The following is a 22,736-nucleotide window of genomic DNA, read 5'->3' as shown; positions in this document are numbered from 1 at the left end:
CACTATCAAAAATTCTAATATTTCCTAAACATGATTTAGCTAAATGCCACAACACAAATAATACAGTATCTTGCAAGTGTATAATGGAAAAGAAATTTTGAAAATTTCATAAATTATCTTAATTTATACAATAGTAAAGAATTTGGTATTCTTATTTAATTTTTTAAATTAAATAATTGTTACTGTTTATAAGTGTAAAGGGTCCATATCTCAGAGAATATGCTTATGACATTCTATTGTAAAGTATGTAATCCCAAACTCCCCCCTTGGTGTGAATTCCTGTATGTGGTGAGGGACCTCCCAGGGAAGGTTCTGTTCTTTCAGTTTATCTCCTCTGGGATCTAAACATCCATCCACGTGCATACCGTGCATGGTGACCTGTGAAGGGGAGGAGAGGATCTTGCTGGTTGAGTGGTCCAACCCTAACACACCACTTTGGCCTTGAATTCCTGTATACAGGCAACCTTGGGGTGGCCCCCTTTGGGATATTTGGCTGGCACAGATTGGCTAGGGTCAACCATATACCAGTCTTGGATGTTCTTAACAGGTGTTATGGATGTTGTATCTGATGCTGGTGTTTGGGTATAGTGCTCACAAAACACTGTAGCTGCTGCAGTGTTCTTGTTTGGCATTGTAGTGCATTCCCTCCTAGAACTTCATGGTGGGTGCCAAAATATTTCTCTTTTTATGGATCCTTCAAATAAAAACTTAAATAATTAAAAAACAGTCCATAGGAAAATGACCACATTTTGAAGATTCTGAGCAGCAATCTTCAACATCTGTAACACCTGTACTTCATTTTCTTATACTACATTCTCTTTCAGATAAAACTTTAAGACAGATGTCTCTTTGATTCAGAAGGGACTAGAGAGACTTGCTGCCTCTCCAAAGTAGTTAGTATAGAAGTTTTGCTCTGGTGGCATATTGGTGGAAACATCCACATCTAAACACAGTGAACTCCTCCAGCATTCAAAGATGATATACCTATTAGGGTTACACCTCATGCTATTTTGAATTCATCACGAGGAGTTATTGTTGAGAGGGATTTGAAGAACATCTCTGAGTCAGAGATTCTCATTGGTTTCTCCAGCCAAGGAATTTCTGCAGTGAAGATGGAATTACAATGCCAACCAATATCTTCGTTCTGACATTTACATCACCACGTCCACCTGCCACCATCAAGGCAGGGTACGGCCATACATTCCACAGCAGCGAGCACACATCAAGGAACCACGATGCCTGTGAGTGTGAAATGGACCCTCATTGTGTCAATTTCAATGGCTCTCACCCATCCTACCTTCATTTTGCCCTAAGTGGTTGGAAGAAAAGAGGTGCAGTGTTTAAAAACGATTCATAACATTACTTACCTTGAGGCTCGAATGTTGCTGTGCACCACTTCATCTCGGATGTATGCTACTGCACTTCGTTCCACTACAGTGGGAGTGCAGACAGATCTCTCTGTGCCTCCAAAAGAATTGATCTCAAAACAAATGAAAGGTCTTTTGACCTTCGTGGTTAAAAAAGTTGATGAATCAACTTTAACACCCATCTCTGTCTATCATACATTCCAGCAAATCCCAAGATCCACTTCTTTTCGTTTCAGGTATGGCATTTCCTAGGTTACGTCTTTCTCTACCACATCAAGATGTAAAATGATCATTTTTTTATGTTCTCAGTTCCTGGAATTCTTTTCCAACAGCAAAGGCTTGCCCATTCGACCCAAGACAGGATCTATGGAGGTTGCTAGACCCCCCTTAAATAAAGGCAGTAAAGAAAGAAGACGGGAATCCTAAATAGAAGGTTTCTCCACCTAGTTTGCCTATACATAAATAAACATGGCCACCCTGATACAATGGAACTGTCGAGGTTTACATTCTAATCTGGATGACATCAAAACAGTGATTGCTTCTTATCATCCTGTATGTCTTTCCTTACAGGAAACATTTCTGAAACCTGCTGTTACAGTCACCTTTTGGTGGTTTTCTTTATACAGAAATGACAGGCTGTGTGATGGACGAGTGCTTGGAGGGGTGGCACTTGGTTGATCAGCATGTGCCCACCCTGTCTTTGCCACTTGACACACTCTTGTGTGCTGTAGCTATCCGTGTTTCCTTGGGTCATACCATCACTGTTTGCTCTCTCTACCTGTCACCTGGAGAGACATATGATCAATCAGACCTTGATGCTCTCATTGAACAGTTGCCATCTCCCTTTTTCATCCTTTAATGGACATCATCCCCTCTGGGGAAGTGCTGACATTGATAAAGAGGGATTGCTTCATAGAGTGTATGCTCTTTGTTCACAACCTTTCTCTTTTCAATAGCAGTTCTTCTACTTATTTTCATGCACCAAGTCAGTCCTTTACTCCTATCGATCTCTCAATTTGCTCCTCTTCACTATTGTCTCATTTTTCATGGAGGGTTGACAATAATCTACAAAGCAGTGATCATTTTCCTATAATTTTGAGAGAGAATGGCCATGGTTGATATCACCTGACCCACATGCCCCAGTGGAAACTGGATCAAGCAAACTGGCCCTCTTTCACTGCTTTCACAGAACTGGATCCTACCATCAATAGATGACTGTGGCAGCAGTGACTGACTGTATTATACTAGCAGCTGCTCGATGTATTTCTAAAATTTTGACTCGTTTTCCATGATATCCTCATTCGTGGTGGAATCTTGCCTGCTATATGGGATGAAAGGCTCAAAAACTGGCCTGGGTTACTTTTCGTAGGTATTCTACCCTCTCACACTGCATTGCTGTCCAGCAGGCCTGTGCACATGCTCGATGTGTAAGACATCAAAGCCAGAAGGAATCTTGGATTAAGTTCACAACCAGCATATCTTTTACCACCAATTCCAAAGTCATGTGGGACAAGATTCAAAAGGTCAGTGGGCAATATAATTCTTTCTCCCTCTTTTTCTCTGATGGCCAGGAAGTAGCTGATACCTCGAGCATTGCTGATACTCCAGATGAAGGCTTTTGCCAGGTATCTAGCACTTCTGCTTCTTCCTTCACCTTCTTAGCCATTAAGACTTGGGCAGAGCAATCACCTATTTTCTTTGTTTTCCATCCTTGGAGCACCATACTTTTTCAGAACAGACAATTTGCCATTGCTCCTTTTGGCATTTGTTTCCAGGTGCAGTTAGATAAATTGGATACGTCGTTGGATAACATTGCTGTATCCACTGGTTAGCCCATCCTACTATGGCTTCTTACAGTCCCCAAATGTGATCTATCTTTAAATCATCTGAGAAAAGCAGACACTCCTGATTAAAATACTGTCTGTCATTTGCTGAACATCTTTCAAACCATCCTTCCATTCCTATTGATACAGATGGTTCGAAATCAGGTGACTGTGTGGGCTTTGCCATGGATTGTTGTGGTTTGGTTGTTGTGCTTAGAATCCCCTTTAGAGCTTTTGTGTTCACTGCTGAACTATATGCCATTTCTCTTGCCCTGGATCACCTAGAAGCTAAGCAGTACACAAATTTCACTATTTATACTGACTCGCTTAGTTCTCTACTGGCCCTGGGATCGCTTCACATTAGTTCACACCCTGTTCTTGCCGATATTGAAGACTGACTGGCCCATTTCCCTTTAACATCTACTTCTATCCAGTTTTTCTAAATACCAGACCATGTTGTTATTTGCGAGAATGACCTTCCTGACACTGCAGCTAAATCTATCTGCTCTGGCACTATCACTGCTATGCCTGTTCCATACAAGGCTGTATTCAAGGCTTGTTGGTTGGCATTCAACTTAGAGTGAGCAACCTGAAAATAAGGTTTTCCAAATAAAACCCTATATTTTACTTTGGCCATCTTGCTTCCATAAGGATTGGAAAAAGATAGTTGTTCTAACTAGACTGCGCATTGGTCATAGTTTTCTAACTCATCGTTTTCTTTTATCTAGAACTGATGCACCAATGTGTAGTCTGTGTAATGCTCAGGTCTCAGTAAACCACATTTTACTTTTTTGCCATCATTATGACTCTCAACAACAGCGCCATTTTGAACATGTTCTGCCTCAAGGTTTGTCCATAACGTTAGACATTTGTTATTGGTGATGGTGGCATTATCTGCCTTGGAAATGTTTTTAGTTTTTTAAAAGCCATTAATCTTTTTATGCTATTTAAGTATTTTTAATTTATACATTAGACCTTTTTAATGAGATTCACTCTTAAGAATCACGGTCCATCTAGTTCAATTTGAAATTAGAAAATGGTTGTAATGTCAAATAACTCAAAACCAGAACTGGAAAGGCCAACTTATAAAATAGCTTATAAAATATTAACAAACATTTTGTATGAAACAAATGAACTTTGCAAGGTAATTATTCTTCAGATCTTATAACATCTGGAATGAACAACTACTACATGACTTTGAGCTTTTGTTTATAAAAGCTTTTTGTCTTCTAGGGCATACTTTACTTTGAAAACAAACTGGCATTTGCCTTTCTAAGGTTTATTAACCCAAATGCTAGAGAACAAAATATATATTAGGTTGCCCAGAAATGTCAGAATTCTTATGATGACAATTAGAAGCTGAATATTGAGTAACGTATTATTGGTTTAATCCAACATATGTTGCTTACAAGGTGTCTTAATTGTCTGCTGTTTCAACTGGAAGGAAGTTTTGCAACCCCCAAGGCAGCATGGACAAAAAGGACTTTCATCTAATTTTGTTCTAAGACTTCAAACTTGGAAGAAAAGCTACTGAAACTACATATGGAATATCAACCAGACATTCGGTCATGGATCTGTTTTTGAACATACAGTTCAGCATTGATTTCAAAGGTTTCAGTATGAAGGTGATAGTCTTGAAGACCACGAAAGTCATGGAAAGAAACCATTCTTTGATGAAAACATATAAAAGGAAGCTGTTGAGACAGACCCTTGCACAACACTACATGAGCTTGCAGTAAAGCTAGGCACAAGCAAGTTGAGTGTTGCCAACCACCTGAGTGCAATTGGAAAGACGAAAAAATTGGATAAGTGGGTTCCGCATGAGCCGACTGAAGATCAACAAAATTGTTATTATGAGATCTGTCAAAAAATGACGTCCCAAAAATTGAATGAATTGGGAATCGAGGTTTTGCTTCATTCACCTTATTCCCCAGACCTTTCCCCTACAGATTTTCATTTTTCAAGCACTTTGACAACTTTTTGAACAATAAACACTTTCAAAACCATGCAGCTACAGAAGAAACTTTTATCAAGTTTACTGACCATAGAAGATTTCTTACTGTTTTACAACACTGGTTTACACTTTTCCAGACTTCACAGTTCAAAAAACTACATTTATTTCTGGACAGCCTAATACTTGAATAACATATTTAGCATAATGTATGTATTATTTTATCCTACTATCTGTAAATAAGTAGAACTTTTAATTTTAATACATAACAACTTGAGATTTGACCACAAAGAATATGCTTTAAAAAATTTCAACTTATTAAGCCTTGACTACAAAATTTAATTATTTGCTATTGTAATATATTCATATTTTATTTAGATGTTGGTTGTTGGAGGCATTGACAGGGTGTATGAAATTGGCCGACAGTTTAGAAATGAAGGCATTGACTTAACACACAATCCTGAATTTACCACTTGTGAATTTTATATGGCCTATGCAGATTATAATGATCTCATGGAGCTTACAGAAACAATGATTTCAGGTATTTCTAGTTCTCTGTTGAAATAAAATTTTTTTTTTTTTCAGTTGCAAAGTAAAATTATCATTATCTTTATTTTTCATGTGATTTCAGAATAGTTTTATTTCTTTTCAATTTCATAAAATAGAAATGTTTTTTTTGTGTTCTTTTTTAATTTAATGTTGATTTTCTACAGAATATAAGAAATATTTTGTTCTTTTTTTCTAGGAATGGTAAAGACATTTATTGGTTCTTACAAGCTAACTTACCATCCTGATGGCTATGATGGTGAACCAATGGAAATTGACTTTACACCTCCTTTCCGTCGGGTAAAGATGATTCCAGATTTGGAGAAAGCATTAGGTGTCAAGCTTCCAGATCCTAGAGACCTAGATTCTTCTGGTAAAGCCTGTTTGAATTACGTTATTTGCACCTTGTTGATTTTAAAGCAAATTTTTGCAAAAGTTAGGACATACCTATTTATATTTATTTTCAGCTTTTTTTTTTTTTGATAGATGGTGTATTTTGCAAACTGTTTTTCAAAAATGTAAAATAATTTCTGTTTTATAACATTTCTCTTTCACTTTTTATTGATGCATATGTGAAATAATTCATTGTTAACTTTTTAATTTTTTGTGTTTTTCTAGTTTGGTATGTTACTTGTGAAACTTTGAAAAATATTAATTGAAACTAAAATAAACTGTCAAAATTCTGAAGCAGAACTGTTATATCTATTTCAACTGGAACTAGTGGCATTGCAGTCTTTGAAATTTGAATTTTGTTCTGCTAAACATTAAAGATTAGAAATGGTTAATGAGTCATTGCAACTTGCCAAAATAAGAAAAAAATTGTTTCTTAGTTTTCATTTGCTAAGTTACTTTTTAAACTCCTTCATTGGTGAAAATATATGGATCAAAATTCAAGCTCTTAAAGTATAATTTGTTTTTTTTTCTAGGTTTCATTAGTAATTACTTAGATTTGGAAGTAAGATAAAGTCCATATATTGTTTTAAATCTGTTATTGAATACTTGATTTTGTTTCTTTCTTTTTTTTTTGCTGTATTAGAATGCAACCATATTTTATCTAACCTTTGTGAAAAACATGGAGTAGAATGCCCACCACCCAGGACAACAGCCAGGTTACTGGACAAGGTGGATATTAATAATCGTATTAGTCTTTATAATAATTTGAAATTGCATTATATTTCTGGTATTCAGCAATAATAGAAGATACACTATATATTAAATTTGTAGTTTTTCTTCTTAAAAGTGGCTATAATGCTCTAAGACTGTCAGTAAAGAAAACCATAATAGTTAAGACTTTCTCTTGGGTTTGGCTCAACTAACTTTGAAAAAATATAACTTAATTGAGACTCAGATAGTGCAATTCATTGTATTTACTATATGATTTGTTTTATTGCATTTTGAAAAAAAAAATTATGCTGGATGAAATAGTTTTAAGTTTCAGAATAACTTTCTGCAAATACAATATTTTATTTTTATATATAAAAATAATTTCTCTATTACCAGTTGTTGTGTTTAGTTGTAAGTTATTGTTTTATAGTTGATGATTGTTATTACTACAAGTACTGTCTTGTTATATGGCACCATTGAATCCTGTTAATAACTTTTATCTCTTCACCTTCTTTCTTGTGATATGACAATATTCTTTGGAATTTTCCTAAAGCCCAGCTTTAAAAAACAGCCAAAGACTTATCTTATGGATGTCTGGATAGAGAAAGTTCAAATCTGTTTACATCCGTGAAAACAAAGTTGTCTTAGTAATAAATATGTAGTTTCTCATTATGTGAACCCACCATATTTTCTATAAGGTGAAGAAAGGATTTGAACAGAAAGTTTTAAACACTTAGGAATAAATCAGATAGATTTGTTTTATGTAGTTAGTATCTTTTTGACATTATTTTTATACATGATTGTTTTCTTGTTCAGTGAAGAGTAACAAACTGTTTGGATGATTTAATTTTCATTAAATATAGTGTAAATTTTATATATTCAGACATCACACACAAAAAAAGAACTCTATTTGTTGAAATGAAAATTGTTACAAAAAGTTTTGGGTGTTGCAGGTTGTGAGAGAGGATGCTGTTGCATTGCAGAAGAATTTGGATTAATTAGTTTATAAAAGTCAGATGGCTTTTATTTATACTAAATAAAAGTTTGCCTCAGTGTGGATACCTGTACATGGTGAGGGGACTTCCCACGGAAGGTTCTATTCTTTCAGTTTACCTTCTCTGGGATCTAAACATCCACCCACATATTTGCCATGCGTGGTGACCCATGAAGGGGAGGAGGGGTCCAACCCTAACACACCATTTTGGTCTTGAATTCCTGGGGTGGTCCTCCCTGGTTCACTTGGGCTAGGGTCAACCAAGTACCAGTGTTGGATGTTCTGAACAGGTGTTGTGGGCATTGTATCTGATGCTGGTGTTTAGGTACAGTGCTCACAAAACCTTGGCATTGCTGCAGTGTCCTAATTTGGCACTGTAGTGCATCCCCTTGTAGGACTCCATAGTGGCTAAAGTCAGTGGGCACTGAAAAGTAGCTTCATTTTTTTGTGGATACCCCTCTTTCTAACTGAAGAAATAAAAATGAAAGAATTAAAAAACAAATTATTGGAAAACGACTATGCATGGACATCTCTGAACAATCAATATTATAGCCAGATTCTACACTTCAGTTTATGATTCTGAAATCTTTATCTGAGTAATCCTCATTCAAAGGGATTAGAGGAACTTGCTGGCTTCTCAAAGTCAGTAAAGAAGTTGCATTCTGGGTTCATTTTGGTGGAAACACCTTCACCACAGCATACCAAACTTCTTTTGAAATCAAAAGCCCATTGGGGATATACCCATTGAGGTTACTCCCCATGCGACTTTGAATTCTTCCAGAGGAGTTATAGTTGAGAGGGATTTAAAGAACATTCCAGAGTTGGAAATCCTTGCTGGTTTCTCTAGCCAAAGCGTTACTATTGTATGCCGAATATTTACCTGTAAAGACGGAATTATGGAGCTACCAGTGTTCTGATATTAACGTTTAGATCACCTCATTCTCCTGCTACAGTCAAAGCAGGTTATCTGAACTGCAAGGTATGGCCTTACATTCCTAACCCTTTCGGATGTTTCCTTTGTCAGTGGTTTGGTCACTCAAAAACATCATGTCGTGGTTCTTTGGTATGTGCTCGTTGTGGTGGTGAAGGCAACCTGGAACCACACTGTGTTAACTGTAGTAGCCCACACCCTTTTTACTCTGTTTCTTGTCCTAAATGGGGAGAAGAAAGAGGTGCAATGCTTAAAGACTGTTAATAATATCACCTTCTCAGAGGCTCAGAAATTATTGTCCCCAACTCTATCTTGGACATATGCTGTTGCACTCCATTCCACTACCACAGTGGGAGTGCAGACAGATTTTTTCATTCCCCCAGCAGTGTTGTTTGTAAAACATCTTAAGAATCTTGTGCCCTCCATATTTAAAAAAATTGATGCATCTATGTCTACTTCTATCTCTGTCTCTACCACTCCTTCCAGAGATTGCCCAGCTTCACTTCCTTCAGGTTCTGTTTCCTCAGGTCCATCCTCTTCTGCAGCCCCAAAAAGTAAATTGACCATTTGTTCATGCCCTCAGTCACTGGAATCTTTCCCCACAGACAGAGACCTGCCTACCCGACCCAGGACAGGATCCGTGGAGGTTGATAGGTCTTTGTCCAATAAAGAAATAAATAAATAAATAAATACATGGTCACACACAGATCTCCCTGCCACATTCTTCTCCACATAAATAACAATGACCACTCTGATCCGGTTGAACTGTTGAGGTGTTTGATCAAATTTAGATAACATTAAGGATTTGATTGATTCTTACCATCCTGTGTGCCTCTCCTTACAGGAAACATTTCTGAAACCTGCTGATACAATCACCCTTTGGGAGCTTTTCTTGTATAGAAATGACAGGTCATGTGATTGATGAGTGCATGGAGGGGTTGGCATTACTGGTTGATCAGCATGTGCCCACCCTGTCCTTATCACTTCATACACCCTTGGAGGCTGTAGCCATCCGTGTTTCCTTGGGTCATACCATCACCATTTGTTCTCTCTACCTGTCTCCTGAAGAGACCTATAATGAATCAGACCTTGATACCCTTATAAAGCAGTTACCAACCCCTTTTACGACTGGGAAATAATTCTCTTTGGGGAGGGGTCGTGCTATAGAGTATATGCTCTTGGACCAAAACCTATCTCTCTTCAGTACTGGTTCTTATACTTATTTTCATGCACCAAGTCAGTCTTTTACTGCTATAGATCATTCTGTCTGCTCCCCTTCACTTTTCACTTACTTTTCTTGGAAAGTCAACAATAATCCACGGGGCAGTGATCATTTTGAGAGAGACTGGCCGTAGCCAATGTCATCTGACCCATGTGTCTCAGTGGAAGTTGGACCAGGCTAACTGGCCTTCTTTCACCACTCTCTCAGAACTTGATCTTGCCATCAATAGATGACTGTGTGGCAGCAGTAACTGACTGTATTGTCCAGGCAGCTACTCAGTGTATTTCTAAAACCTCAACACGTTTCTCACAGTATCCTTTTTCTTGGTGGAATCCTGCCTGCCACGTGACAAGAAAAGCTCAAAAATGGACTTGGGATACCTTTCGTAGATATCCCACATTTTTAAACCGCATTGCATTTCAGCAGATCGTGCACATGCTCGACTGGTTAGACGTCAAAGCCAGAATGAACCTTGGATTGAATACACCTCTGGCATTTCTTCTACCACCAGTTCCAGAGTCATATGGGACAAAATTTGAAAGGTTAGTGGGCAGTATCCTTCTGACCCCTTTCAATCTTGTTCTCTGATGGCTAGGAAATTGTTGATAATCAGAGCATTGCCAGTACTCTTGGCGAAAGCTTTTCTCATGCATTTAGCACTTCTGCTTCATCCCCCACCTTCTTAGCCATCAAAACACACCTCTTTACTTTCAGGCTGATCATTTATTTTACTATAATCCCTCCCTTTCACTGGTGGATCTTAAACTTGCTCTTCATTGGTCTGGCAGTACATCAGTCAGACCTGATGATATTCATTACAGGATGGTGCACCATCTCTCTCCTGCCTCTCTTGCTATTCTTCTGATTGTTTTTAACCAGAACTGGCAGGAAAGTATTTTTCCCGATGCTTGGTGCCATACTATTGTACTCCCTTTTTCTAAACCTGAGAAAGATCCCAAGATTCCTTTTAACTACCATCCAGTTGCTTTGACAAGTTGTCTCTGTAAGATCTTAAAGAGGATGGTTAATGCTCGTCTAGTTTGGTTCCTCGAATCAAACAACCTTCTCTCACCCACCCAGTGTGGATTCTGAAGACAATGCTCTATTATGGACCATCTGATTTGACTTAAAACATCAATCAGGAAACCTTTCTCAAATGACAACATCTTGTTTCAGTATTTTTTGACCTTGAAAAAGCTTATGATACAATGTGGAGGTATGTTATCTTGTCAGACCTCCACTTATATTGGTTGTGTGGCAATTTACCAAATTTATTAAACATTGTTTAATGAATCAGCAATTCCAAGTCTATGTGGGTTCAACACTTTCCCATTTTCTCCCACAAGAACTTGGAGTCCCTCAGGGTTGTCTTTTCATTATAAAGATTAATGGCATCAGTGGACAACTACCCCCTACAGTCACAGTCTCTTTGTTGACAACTTCCACATCTTGTGTCAGTTGTCAAATATGAGGTATGTTGAGTAGCAGCTACAGAATGCTTTCAATCATTTACTGATGTGGACCACAGCAAACAGATTTAAATTCTCTCTCTAAATCTGGTTGCATGCACTTTTGCCACCAATGTGGTATTCACCCCAATTCCAAGCTTTGTCTCAGAGAAGTTGTGCTACCCATAGTCCCTGAGACTTGGGGCTTATTTTAACTGTAAGCTGACCTTTATTTCACACATAAAGCAGCTACAAGCCAAATTTACAAAAGCATTGAACATCCTCCATATCCTCTTTTCCACCTCCTGGGGGGTGGATCAATGTTCCATGCTAAAAATCTATCATGCCCTTATTCAATCAAAACTAGACTATGGGTCTCTGGTCTATGGCTCTGCGAGGACTTCACCATTAGGGGCTACGGTTCTGCACAGGGGCCTTCTGCACTTCTCCAGTCCAGGGTTTGTACACAGAGTCCCATGAACCCCCTCTACACCTTTGTTGTTTACAACTGTCTTTAATGTATGCTTCAAAACTTCGATCTTTACCACAGCATCCCACATGGGGTTGTTCTTTTTCCTCAGTGGGCCATACTTTTTCATAATCGAATGAATGGCAATTTCATTTAAATACAAATTTATTAGCCTAATATTAATAACCTTTCAAGTTGCTCTGGGGCCTATTAGGACCCACTTTTCGTAGGAGTGTTAAGATAGGTTCATTTTTATAATAAAGTAGTTGGCTTGTGGAACAGGTTGTTTTGGGATGTTACAGGTGCAGTTAATTTCAGGGAGTTTAAGGCAAAGCTGCATCAGTGCTGGTTTTCATCCTTTCCTCTTATTTATTTATCAAAAATAATGTTGGCATAAATTATGTTACAGTACCTGACAAAGATAATGGTGATACTATTTTCAAAGTGGGGTTCATAGTTTTGGTTAATTGTTTTATTTGTTTTCTTCATGTGATTTATAAAGAAACATCATCTGTTTCACTTCAAAATAAATATATTAATCAATATCACACAAGTTTAACCTAAGTTGGTATAAAAATATTGAATGTAGAGTAAATGTTTGTTTTGTTTTTTATTGGTGATTCACAATAAAATAGAGAAATTTTACAATCCAAAAATTTAAAGAAATATTAAATCATATTATATGAATTGTTCATAGAAACATTAGACTATTTAGAGCACTTGTAATAAATTTTCTTGCAAGTTTGTAAAGTAATACACTGAAAATGAAAAACACTGGGTATACAAGTGTGATACTCTTCTAGTTCAGAAAGGGTTAATTACCATATGTTTCAGCTGCTTTTTTGCTGCTATGTCCAGAGGAGGTTGTATTTTGTGGCAGGAGCCAGAATTTGTTCCTGGATTCTCTTGTTAGAAAGACAGTTGTATTATTCACTCATGTAGACTTTGACTTGAATCAACTAGTTATTAAGATGGCTACCTGGGTGGTTAAGGTTACCACACTTGTGATCATTCAGCTAGTTAGTTGATTCAAGTTCGAGTGAGATGAGATCCTGAATGAGAGGATAATACACCAGCCTTTATAATAAGAATAGCCTGGGGCAAATCATGGTACCTGTTGGTACATGTGGTCTTTCTCAGCATCCTGTTAATCCTAGCAGTAGATTAGTAGCTGAAAATGTAGAGTATAAACTAAACAATTGGTATGTTGTAATAAAGAAATATTAATTAGTAAACTGGATGTAGATTATTTCAAAGTCTACTAGCTGTGACATTATCTAAATGACAGCAACGAGTCAACAAAAGTTTAATGTATGCATTAAATAACTAGATATTTCCTTTTGTAAAAAAGTAAATGGACTTTTCAACAATGTTGTTGAAACCAAATAAACACTTTATTATGTCTTCTGAATAATATCCAAGTATTTTACACACTACATATTTAACTACAGAGTGGGAAACAACTGTAAAATACAGTTTTATTTCACAGAATATTTATAATTTGTATTAATAAAACATATTGATTTCAGCTTGTTGGAGAATTTTTAGAAGAAAAATTTGTTAATCCTACCTTCTTGTGTGACCACCCAGAAATTATGAGTCCTTTATCAAAATGGTGGGTATTTTTTAAATAGGGTTGGTAAACTTGTTGATTTAACAGCAATTTATATTAACTCATTTGTGAGGTATTTTCAGAAAAAGTCCACTTGTTATTGTTTTTGGTTAGTGTAGTGATGATCTGTCATTTTTGCACACAGGTATATTGTTTTATGTTGTAACAAGAAGTAATGAGTTAATATTTGATTCAGTATATTATATAAGTCATATCTCAGTAAAAAGAAAAGACATGAAGTTTGTATATTATATTTTAGTTTGTCAATATCAGTAATTTGAGTTTTTACTTCATACAAAACTATAGACTTAGTACTTTGAAATCACAAATACCTAACAGGGATAGAAAATTTTCTATTTAAAGCCGGACATGTCCGTTAAAAAATCAAGTTTGACCAGCACTTTCCCATCTATCACTAGACATCGTGACCAGTGGTCATATTTCTAACATATCGGATACAAATACATCGTTCCTTCAAAAATAAGAGAGGCAAAAGCTGTGTATGCACAGCCCAAAGATTTTGCTTAAAAGTATATTCTATAATGAGTGGAAAATAACTTGCAAAATTTAAGATTTAATTTAAGACAAAAAAATAAATTTTAAAAAATTGTCATGAACGCTCACAAAATACGCTTTTTAGGTCGCCGTATCCGTGCTGTCCCAGATAGTTACATGACTGCCAAACATTCACGACGATCTGACCATGGCATCTAATACTAAAAAAAATGGGAATGTCTCACGATCTATTTCAGCTTGGCTTCACAAGCAAGACTAATGAATCGGAAGACAATACTACGGAACCCCGAGTGAAAAAACCCAAGCTTGTTGACCCAAGCCCAAGTGTTCAAGCAAAAACTGTTACCACTAGTACTGGCGCTAAGCCTACTCGTCGTTTCCAGGATGAATGGAATAGAGGCCAACCATGGCTGGAGTATGATGACGCTACCAGACCAGACTGATCAATTTGTTTATGCTAGTGGAAGGCAGAACACCTTCATAACAGGATCTTCCAACCCGAGAGCAAGTGCTGTTAAGGAGCATGAAAACAGTTGCACCCACAGTCTAAGTTGTCAAGCTAAGACAGCAAAAGAAACACCTGATTTAACTCCCATGATGAAAGAATTGAGCAAACTTAACCAGACTGAGAAAGATCATTTGCTTGTGCTGTTCAGGACTACCCTTTATATGGCTTTGAATGCCAAACCATTTAGCAATTTTCAAGAGCTTCTGTTGCTGCAGGAGCACAACTTTGGTATGAACTTAACAGAACATTATGCCAATGACAAACAAGCAGTTATCTTTACGAAGTATATTGCAGAAACAATTAGAATTAATGTCAGATCTCATCTGCACACCTTAGTCACTGTCCAAGTATCTTACATAGACTATCTCCTGCTCAATGTTGACCGTGTCTGTTACCCAGTAACCCACTTCCTCTGCAGTCAGTTGAGAAGGCTGATTCTGAACACTTGCTACAGGCACTTAGTTCAAGTAAAGGGTTCTTAATTACCTGGGATGAGAATTTTCTGGATTTATCCTGAATTCCTAATTAAGGAAAATTAAAATGGACAATATTTCAAGTACATTTGTGTTTTAATTCAGGTTTGCATTGTCATTCCATTATTAATATACATCAGTGAAAACTCGAGCATTTTTCAATTGATTTAAACCAAGAAGAACCATGTATTTACCACTGACAGAAGTGGAGCTTAATCTAGCACAACTAGCGTGATAGATAACAGAGCAATTGAATTTTCCAAAGTACAAATTTACATTTTTTATTAGAAAGTAACTAATATTGAGTACTAATTTTTTGTACTTGTAGCATTGTCTATATATGGCAAGTTTCCCGACTGGCTTGAATCAATTGTATGCCTGACAGCTGACGGGGCAGCTGTCAATTTTGGCACAAATAAAGGACTTGTCAACAGATTGAAGATGCAAAAACCTTATTTGATAGGGATGCACTGTGTTAGTCACAGATTGAAACTTGCAATTAAGAAGACCATCAAGGACATCCCTTACCTTGATAGTATCCAAACCTTTTTAGAAAACCTATGGAAGTTTTATGACAATTTGCCACAGAACTGGGCTGGCCTCAAAGAAGCTGGTAAAGCCAACAAAAGGGACAGGTACCCAGTGGGATTATACAGTACTTTGACAAGCCTTAGATTCATCCTGTACATGGACATACTCTTGGCAGTTCTATCTGTTTTGACGTCTCTTAGTCTCAAAATGCAAGACAATTCTGCTACTGTGAACATTGTTTCTGACAAACTTACTATTGGGCAATCTGAATCATGTTGAGAGATCCCATAAAATTGTTAAAGAGCTCACAACATGTGAACAAACTGGTAAGTGGTTACTTAGAGGAAAGGTGATTGCTATTAGTGGTCAGACAAGGGCCAGAGGCTCAAAAAGTGCCACAAAAGAGACAGTTGCTCAATCCGTGGCTGAAGAAACTGCCATCTTCATAGGTAAAATTGTCACATATCTGAATGAGAGATTTGAATAATTTGATAAGGATTTTATTGGTGCTTTTCAAATATTTGAACCAAGCAACTAGCCTAAAAGCAAGGAAGCATTGTCATCTTATGGCCATAATAAACTCCAGACAGTATTGGACCACTTTGGTGCTCTGCTAGAAGATAAGGGTTTCAACATTGCAGCTGATATTTGCCAAGCTGACTTGCATGAGTCCCTGGCTAGTACTGCAAGTGGATTGTGGGCCCACATGTTAAGTCATATTACTGTTGTGGATGGTAAACCTTTCCCTGGATCAACAATGTTGTACTTGGTATGCCTCATGCAGGTGATTTCTGTGTCATCTGTTGAACCAGAACATGGATTTTCCCAGATGGCAGTTATTAAGGATGACTGGGAGTCCAAATTTATAAATGATTCTTTTAATTACTTAATGACATTAAAAGTAGCTAAAAAAAACCTGTGATTTTGCAAGCACAGAATTACTGTGCAAATCTGTAGAATCCTGGTGGAAGGACAGTAAAAAAACAGACGATTTGTGAGTCCACATAGAACTCACACATGTAGAGACAATAGAGATACTGAGTCTTCATCAGCTGATGTCTTAGTGCTAGATGACTAAATCTACCAGTTTGATGTGTCATTTTTAATAGATACAAGACTTATTGCCACTTGCTTTGAAATAATGTTTCAGTGTTATAAATAAAAAGATTCTTTTTTTATATAATAATTGTCTCTACTTTATTTCTTGTTTTCAATAATGTCCAGTGACAATTTTGAGGTGTCCTGCTAAAATTTCAAATGTCTGGCAGGTTTCACTGTCCAGCAGGACATGTGTCCTGCTGAAAATTTAGAATATTTCTACCTCTGCCTAATATGAATCAGTGCTGGATTCAACAAACCATGTGACACAAAAATCAATGTTTAACTTTGTTTTTATTAATATTTACTTTTAAATTAAGAAATTGAATAATGTATAATATTAAAACTTGAGTCACAATCTACAGTTTAATATCAAACTTATGGACATAAATTCATGAAATAGTAGTTCAATAAAATTGTAAATGCAAGTCAACAAACTTGATGACATCACCTTCGACCCATAACCCAGAAGGATTAAATATTGTGTTGAATGCACAAATTATAGATTTTCATGAGACATATTAGTTCTATCAAATATACAAAAGAAAAATATGAATTATTTGTGAATGAGAATTGAGATCATCTGAGTAACTGTTCTTTATTAATAATAAACTTCTTGTTTTTTTCATTTTCTGAAAATATTAAACTAAAGATTAAGTTTCACCCTTCCCCCTAGAATGTATAGTCTTAGGATAATTGTGCCATATCTTCAACAGTATATATATATACTGTTGTTAAAGAATTTAAAAATATTTACTACATTAGTGTTAATATGGATCATGAAAAGAAGTTTAGTATTTATTAATTGATATTTATTATAAAATGCATAAATATCCAGTTTGTAAAATAATACTTTTTATGCAAAATAGAAATACACTTGTGTTGGATTTATAATTTATTGTTGTAACTTCTTTGTATTCTTGCATAATGACTAGGCACCGGTCTGTGAAAGGTCTTACTGAAAGGTTTGAACTATTTATCATGAAAAAAGAGGTGTGTAATGCTTATACTGAGTTGAATGATCCTGTTGTCCAGAGGGAAAGATTCAAACAGCAGGCCCAGGTTAGCTTAATCCTTTAGCAAATACCAAATGTAAAAGTGTACAGAGATTTTCATTGTGAAATCAATTATTGTAAATGAATTGCAGATTTTTCTTAATATTCTGTATTTATTTTCTAATTCAAATTACACTTTTTCAGTTTTTTATGTTTTAGGAAAATAAGTGTTGTTTGAGAAATGAGATACACAAATAATAAAAATCAAAGAAACTGATGTGCATGCAAATATAATTCAGTATTAGAAATAACAAAAAGATTATTTTGATACAAGAACCAAACAGGAAATGAATTTCATCAGAAATTAGTGGGATTTTACCATTGACCAAATTTCAAGTTATCTGTTTTGTTTATTTTAACTGTAACATAGTTCTTTGTTAACTGGTTTTGATTTGACAACTGTAGGATAAAGCAGCAGGAGATGATGAAGCTCAGATGATTGATGAAAACTTTTGCACTTCTCTGGAATATGGATTGCCTCCAACAGCTGGTTGGGGCTTAGGAGTTGATCGCATGACTATGTTACTAACCGACTCCAACAATATCAAGGTAATGTTTGTCAATGAAATTATATGAATTGTGGCAACATTTAATTTTCTTTTTGAAATTATTTCAAAAGAAGAGATATGTAATTATTTATACCATTACTGTGCTGAACCTTAGTGCTGGGTTGGTCTGTCTGTGGAAAAAAATTTTTGTTAGGAATATAATGCTATCAAGTTACAAATTTATTTTATAAAATATAGGAATAGGCCATGGTTTAGTGGTTAACAGGTTGAACTGTAGAAATGGTTCACATCTTCCTACCGAGAAATCCTGCTTCTCGCCTTATGACCTTGAGTGCTTTATGAGAAGAGTGGTTCAGTTGAAGTCTTCAAATTAAATAATTGAAAATGAGTGCCGTTTTGTAGCTATCAGTTAAGAATTGGGAACAGTTATGAAGATAGCCCATTATGTAGTTTTGCACAAATATTTGAAACAAAAACTAAAATATAAACATATCTCAAACAATTGGAGGTCAGAAACCTTGATATTTATTTCCAAGTTTAATTTGAGTTAATACCATAATTCTTCCTCCATTTTTGTAAACTATACTTTATGAAATGTTTTATTATTTTATATGCATACAGGAAGTACTGTTTTTCCCTGCAATGAAACCAGATGTTCCCAACAAGCCAAAACAAGATCCAGATCAAGATCAGAATGAAGTCAACAGTCATGAAGTAGCATCAGATTCTTAACTTGCACATGTTACCTAGGTCATTACATGCAAAAACAAAATTGTAGTATTTTGATTATACTAATCAAAGAAATGTGCTGTACATCTTCAACAAGAGGTTAAACTCTGTGTTTTTGAATGCATGAAGGAAATGACTTCTCTGATTTACTATAGATACTATAGATCTTTTAACTCAAGAATTCCAGTCTTAACTGAAATGTGACCTTTTTTGTAAGAAGTCATTTGACTTAATATCTTGAAGACATTATCTTTACTGCTTGTTTGTTTTTCCATTTCCTGCTGAGAGAGAGACAAAACCTTTTGTTTTACCTTATGCACCACTTAGTTTTTTCTTAATAATGAATCAAATCCCAATGTTTTATCTGTGTTTACTTGTATTGAACTAGGTAACTAATGCTATAAATAAATTAAATATGTGTGTCACTATGATTTCAGCCATTTTTAGTTTCATAGCATAGCAATTATTAAGTGTCCAGAGAAGCAAAATTCTATAATACCATATTCTTTGTTTTGTTATTAAAATCAGCTGAGGGAAAGAACAGTATTGAATAAACTTCAGATCATGACAAGTTTGGGTTTCTCAAAGAGACTATGTATGTATATACATGTTGTTTTCCAAACTCAATATGAAAGAAAACAGGTGTATAAGCATTACAAATTTCACTTCTGGAAGCAGCAGTTGTACAATTTAAGAAACCAAGAAAAACAACAGCATATTTCTCTTCATTTCAGTAGGATGGGTAGAGTGGGATCATAACTACAGAAGTAGATGGATTTGTCAGTTAAAATACAGATGGATATGTAAGTAAAATAATATTTGAGAGCATGTGTGATGTGGAATACTGGCTGCATCTAACTACATTAGTATGAAATACTTGTCTGTTTTAACATTCATTAAAGTTAAAGGATTAATGTGCTTAGTGAGATTTATATATTCTTCAGCAATTACTAATACCTGCAAGCCCCACAAGAAAGGTAAAACTTTTATTTTCTGTCAGTTTATTGAATAAGGAACTAGAGACAACAAAATAGAAAATTTTCAATTCATCATTTTCCAGAATTTTTACATGTCAAATCACTAAAAACAACACTAACATCAAGGAAAATTAATTTTATATAACTATCTTCTAAAGTATTATAAAATGAACAAATACTACTACTCATCATTTGTCAAATGTGCCATAGTCAAGTGAGCCGGTATTGTTAATTTGAATACAGTTTTATGAAAGTAAGGATGTTACCTATGTGGTCCATGGGTTAAAGTGGGTTTGAATCCCCATCATACCATATATGCTTGCCCTTTTAGCCCTGAAGGTAGCAGTCAATCCCACTATTTGTTTGTAAAAGAGTAGTCCAAGAGTTGGTGGTGATAAGAAGCTGCCTTCCCTCTAGTCTTACACTGCTAACTTAGGGACAGCAAGTTTCCTATGTAATTGTGGACAAAAACATGAAGTAACTTTGTAATCCGAGATATGAATGAGCAAAATACTTGAATATCATTAGGTCACTGTATGCTATAAATCTGATAACTTTCTCAGTAATTATTATATAACAGTTTCATAATTAACTATATATCAATATCACACAGCTTAAATTTTTTTTAGTTTTGGTAATTAAATTTTACATCCATAATTCTTTCATCAGATAACAAAAGCCAAGACAAATTTTAAGGATAATTTTATTTATCCATAGGTCTCATATTTTGTATTTTATAGTTTGTTTAAAAAACACCAATGGTAACTTGGTGCAATTCTCACTAAATTTATTCTCTTTTGTTAAAATGTAGCCATAATAGTTGTGTATATATTTTGAAGCCCTGTGGTTAAAAAAAATTTAAACTATTCAATAATTAAGAATTAATTTTTTTAAATATGTAATCTAATGGGCTCCTCCATTACTTTACAAATGTGTGTGTACTTTAATATTTCAACTAATATTGTTCCCAAGCAGTCCTCAATTACTAGCACACAGTTTCATCACTTGTAACACTAGAACTACAACTCAAATTGATATCAAGAGGAACAAATCCTAAATTATCATAGCCTAGCATACTGTATGTACTTAGTCGACTTGGACAAAAACTGAGTTCATCGACATCACGCTGGTCAAAGACTGTGCTATTCCCAGAACTAATGGGTCTAATGCTTGGTAACTCTTCTACATTAGTGATAGACATTTTGGTGATATTCAAGTTAGAACATGCCTCTTTTGTTTTGAACTGATTATCTAGTTGTTTAGAAAGGTAAGTTTGAAACCCTGAACCTGTGAAAGGGACCACCTTTACCAGTTCTTTGATTGCATTAGGGTTAATGTCATCTGATGTCGTGGTAAAAAATTTTTCTAAAGATGCCATACTGTTATGTTGATTTGGAGGCATTACAGGTGGAAGAAATTGGTCTTGCTCGTACACAGATAACTTATTAACCCCTTGTTCTTCTGTATCACTAACACTGGTAGCTCGAAGGTAGGGAGATGCAGTCAAACTGCCTGGAATCTGATCACGTGTTAGTACTGGGACAGAGGACCTCTTCTGACTGAGCAGCTGAGCACACAGAGAATCAGGCTGGACTACCTAGAAAATATTAAGAGGCTGTGTCAACAAAAAGTCATAAAAATAACTGTATGTCATGGAGTAAAATTACTATATCAGGTTATGGTAAGAAGAAGGTATAGAATAGGGATGCTCACCTATTTCTGAGTATACAAAGAGAACCTCTCCACCAATAATCAGATCATCCTTTAAGTAATGTCTGATTTTAGGTTCAGAAAAAGAGAAACAATTTCAAATGCTTTTAATGTTATTTAATCAATAATGTATGTTCCATTATTATCAGTTACTTCCTGCCAATGATTCACAAGCTTCTGAATGCCACTTCTATAAAATTCTTGGGGTTTGAAAGAAAAGAATGAAGAGAGGGTAGTTTTTGACATCTTCACATGTTCCAAGCTCTTTTCCATCAAGATAATTCTGCAAGCTTCAGAATAGGTAATAATCAGATGGGGCAAGGTCTGGAGAATACGAAAGATGCAGAAGTTTTCCCAGTCTAGCTCTTCAGTCTTTGCAGATGTGATCCTTTCTGTATGGGGTCGTGCATTATCGTGGTGTAACAAAACACATTTATGATTAATCAAAGCAGGCCTTTTTTTTTTTTTGCAGTGCAACATTCAAGCGCTCTAACTGTTGACAATGGAAGTGTGATTTAATCATGACATTGAGTGGAAGCAACTCTAAGTGGATCACATTGACAATATCCCACCAAATGCTTAACAAGACTCCTTGGATAGAGGTCCATTTTGGGCCATGCTGTAGCCAGTTTACCTGCACTGACTCATTGTCTGTGGCACTTAATATTTTTATAATATATCCATTTTTTATCTCTGGTCACTAACCTGTTCAAAAAAGGTGAGTTATGTTCACAAGAGTGAAAAAAGTGCAAATGCCCTTTCTTGCTCTAAGGTTGGCTTCTGTCAAATCATGAAGGATCCATTTTCCAAGTTTTGACACCTTTCCAAGCTGTTGCAGATGACAGTGAACTGTTGAATGGGTTGCATTAAGCTTCTGTGCTAGTTCTTCAACTGTTACAGCATAATCTTCATCAAGTGCAGCCAGCAGTGAGTCATCGTTAAATTCAACAGGACAACCTGGACAGCGCATATCACTTAAGTTCTAGTCACCTTTGACATTTTCTTTCATTGAGAGATTCCTCATCATAAACACCTTGAATGTTTCATGTAGTTTCTCTTGCACTATTGCCTTTTTTAAACTTTTAAAGCATTATATGCCTAATGTGCTCCTCAGACACATCCATATTCATAAGGGTTTATTTGATTAGTGATCTGAAAAAGTG

General features: G+C 35.7%; 2 protein-coding genes across 5 annotated transcripts in view; one reads left to right on the top strand and one right to left on the bottom strand.

The window, feature by feature from the left end:
* Window positions 1-19,315, top strand: part of LOC143256949 (lysine--tRNA ligase-like) — a 48,562-nt gene extending 29,247 nt beyond the window's left edge. For all 4 annotated transcript variants that reach the window (XM_076514862.1, XM_076514865.1, XM_076514864.1 and 1 more), the window contains 7 exons: window positions 5,520-5,682; window positions 5,887-6,060; window positions 6,724-6,809; window positions 13,385-13,470; window positions 17,529-17,655; window positions 18,054-18,197; window positions 18,779-19,315. In XM_076514862.1, the coding sequence (XP_076370977.1) occupies window positions 5,520-5,682; window positions 5,887-6,060; window positions 6,724-6,809; window positions 13,385-13,470; window positions 17,529-17,655; window positions 18,054-18,197; window positions 18,779-18,889 (891 nt within the window). In that variant the 3' untranslated portion in view covers window positions 18,890-19,315. The remainder of the gene's footprint in view (window positions 1-5,519; window positions 5,683-5,886; window positions 6,061-6,723; window positions 6,810-13,384; window positions 13,471-17,528; window positions 17,656-18,053; window positions 18,198-18,778) is intronic.
* A 1,389-nt stretch (window positions 19,316-20,704) lies between these two features.
* The window catches only part of LOC143256950 (cyclic nucleotide-gated channel beta-3-like), an 83,297-nt gene continuing 81,265 nt past the window's right edge, over window positions 20,705-22,736 (bottom strand). Inside the window, exon 18 of the mRNA XM_076514866.1 lies at window positions 20,705-21,460. Within this exon, the coding sequence (XP_076370981.1) occupies window positions 20,849-21,460 (612 nt within the window). The 3' untranslated portion in view covers window positions 20,705-20,848. The remainder of the gene's footprint in view (window positions 21,461-22,736) is intronic.

Source organism: Tachypleus tridentatus, chromosome 7, assembly GCF_004210375.1.
Source record: "Tachypleus tridentatus isolate NWPU-2018 chromosome 7, ASM421037v1, whole genome shotgun sequence".
NCBI classification, from domain to species: domain Eukaryota; kingdom Metazoa; phylum Arthropoda; class Merostomata; order Xiphosura; family Limulidae; genus Tachypleus; species Tachypleus tridentatus.
This window is presented reverse-complemented; position numbering and strand designations above follow the sequence as displayed.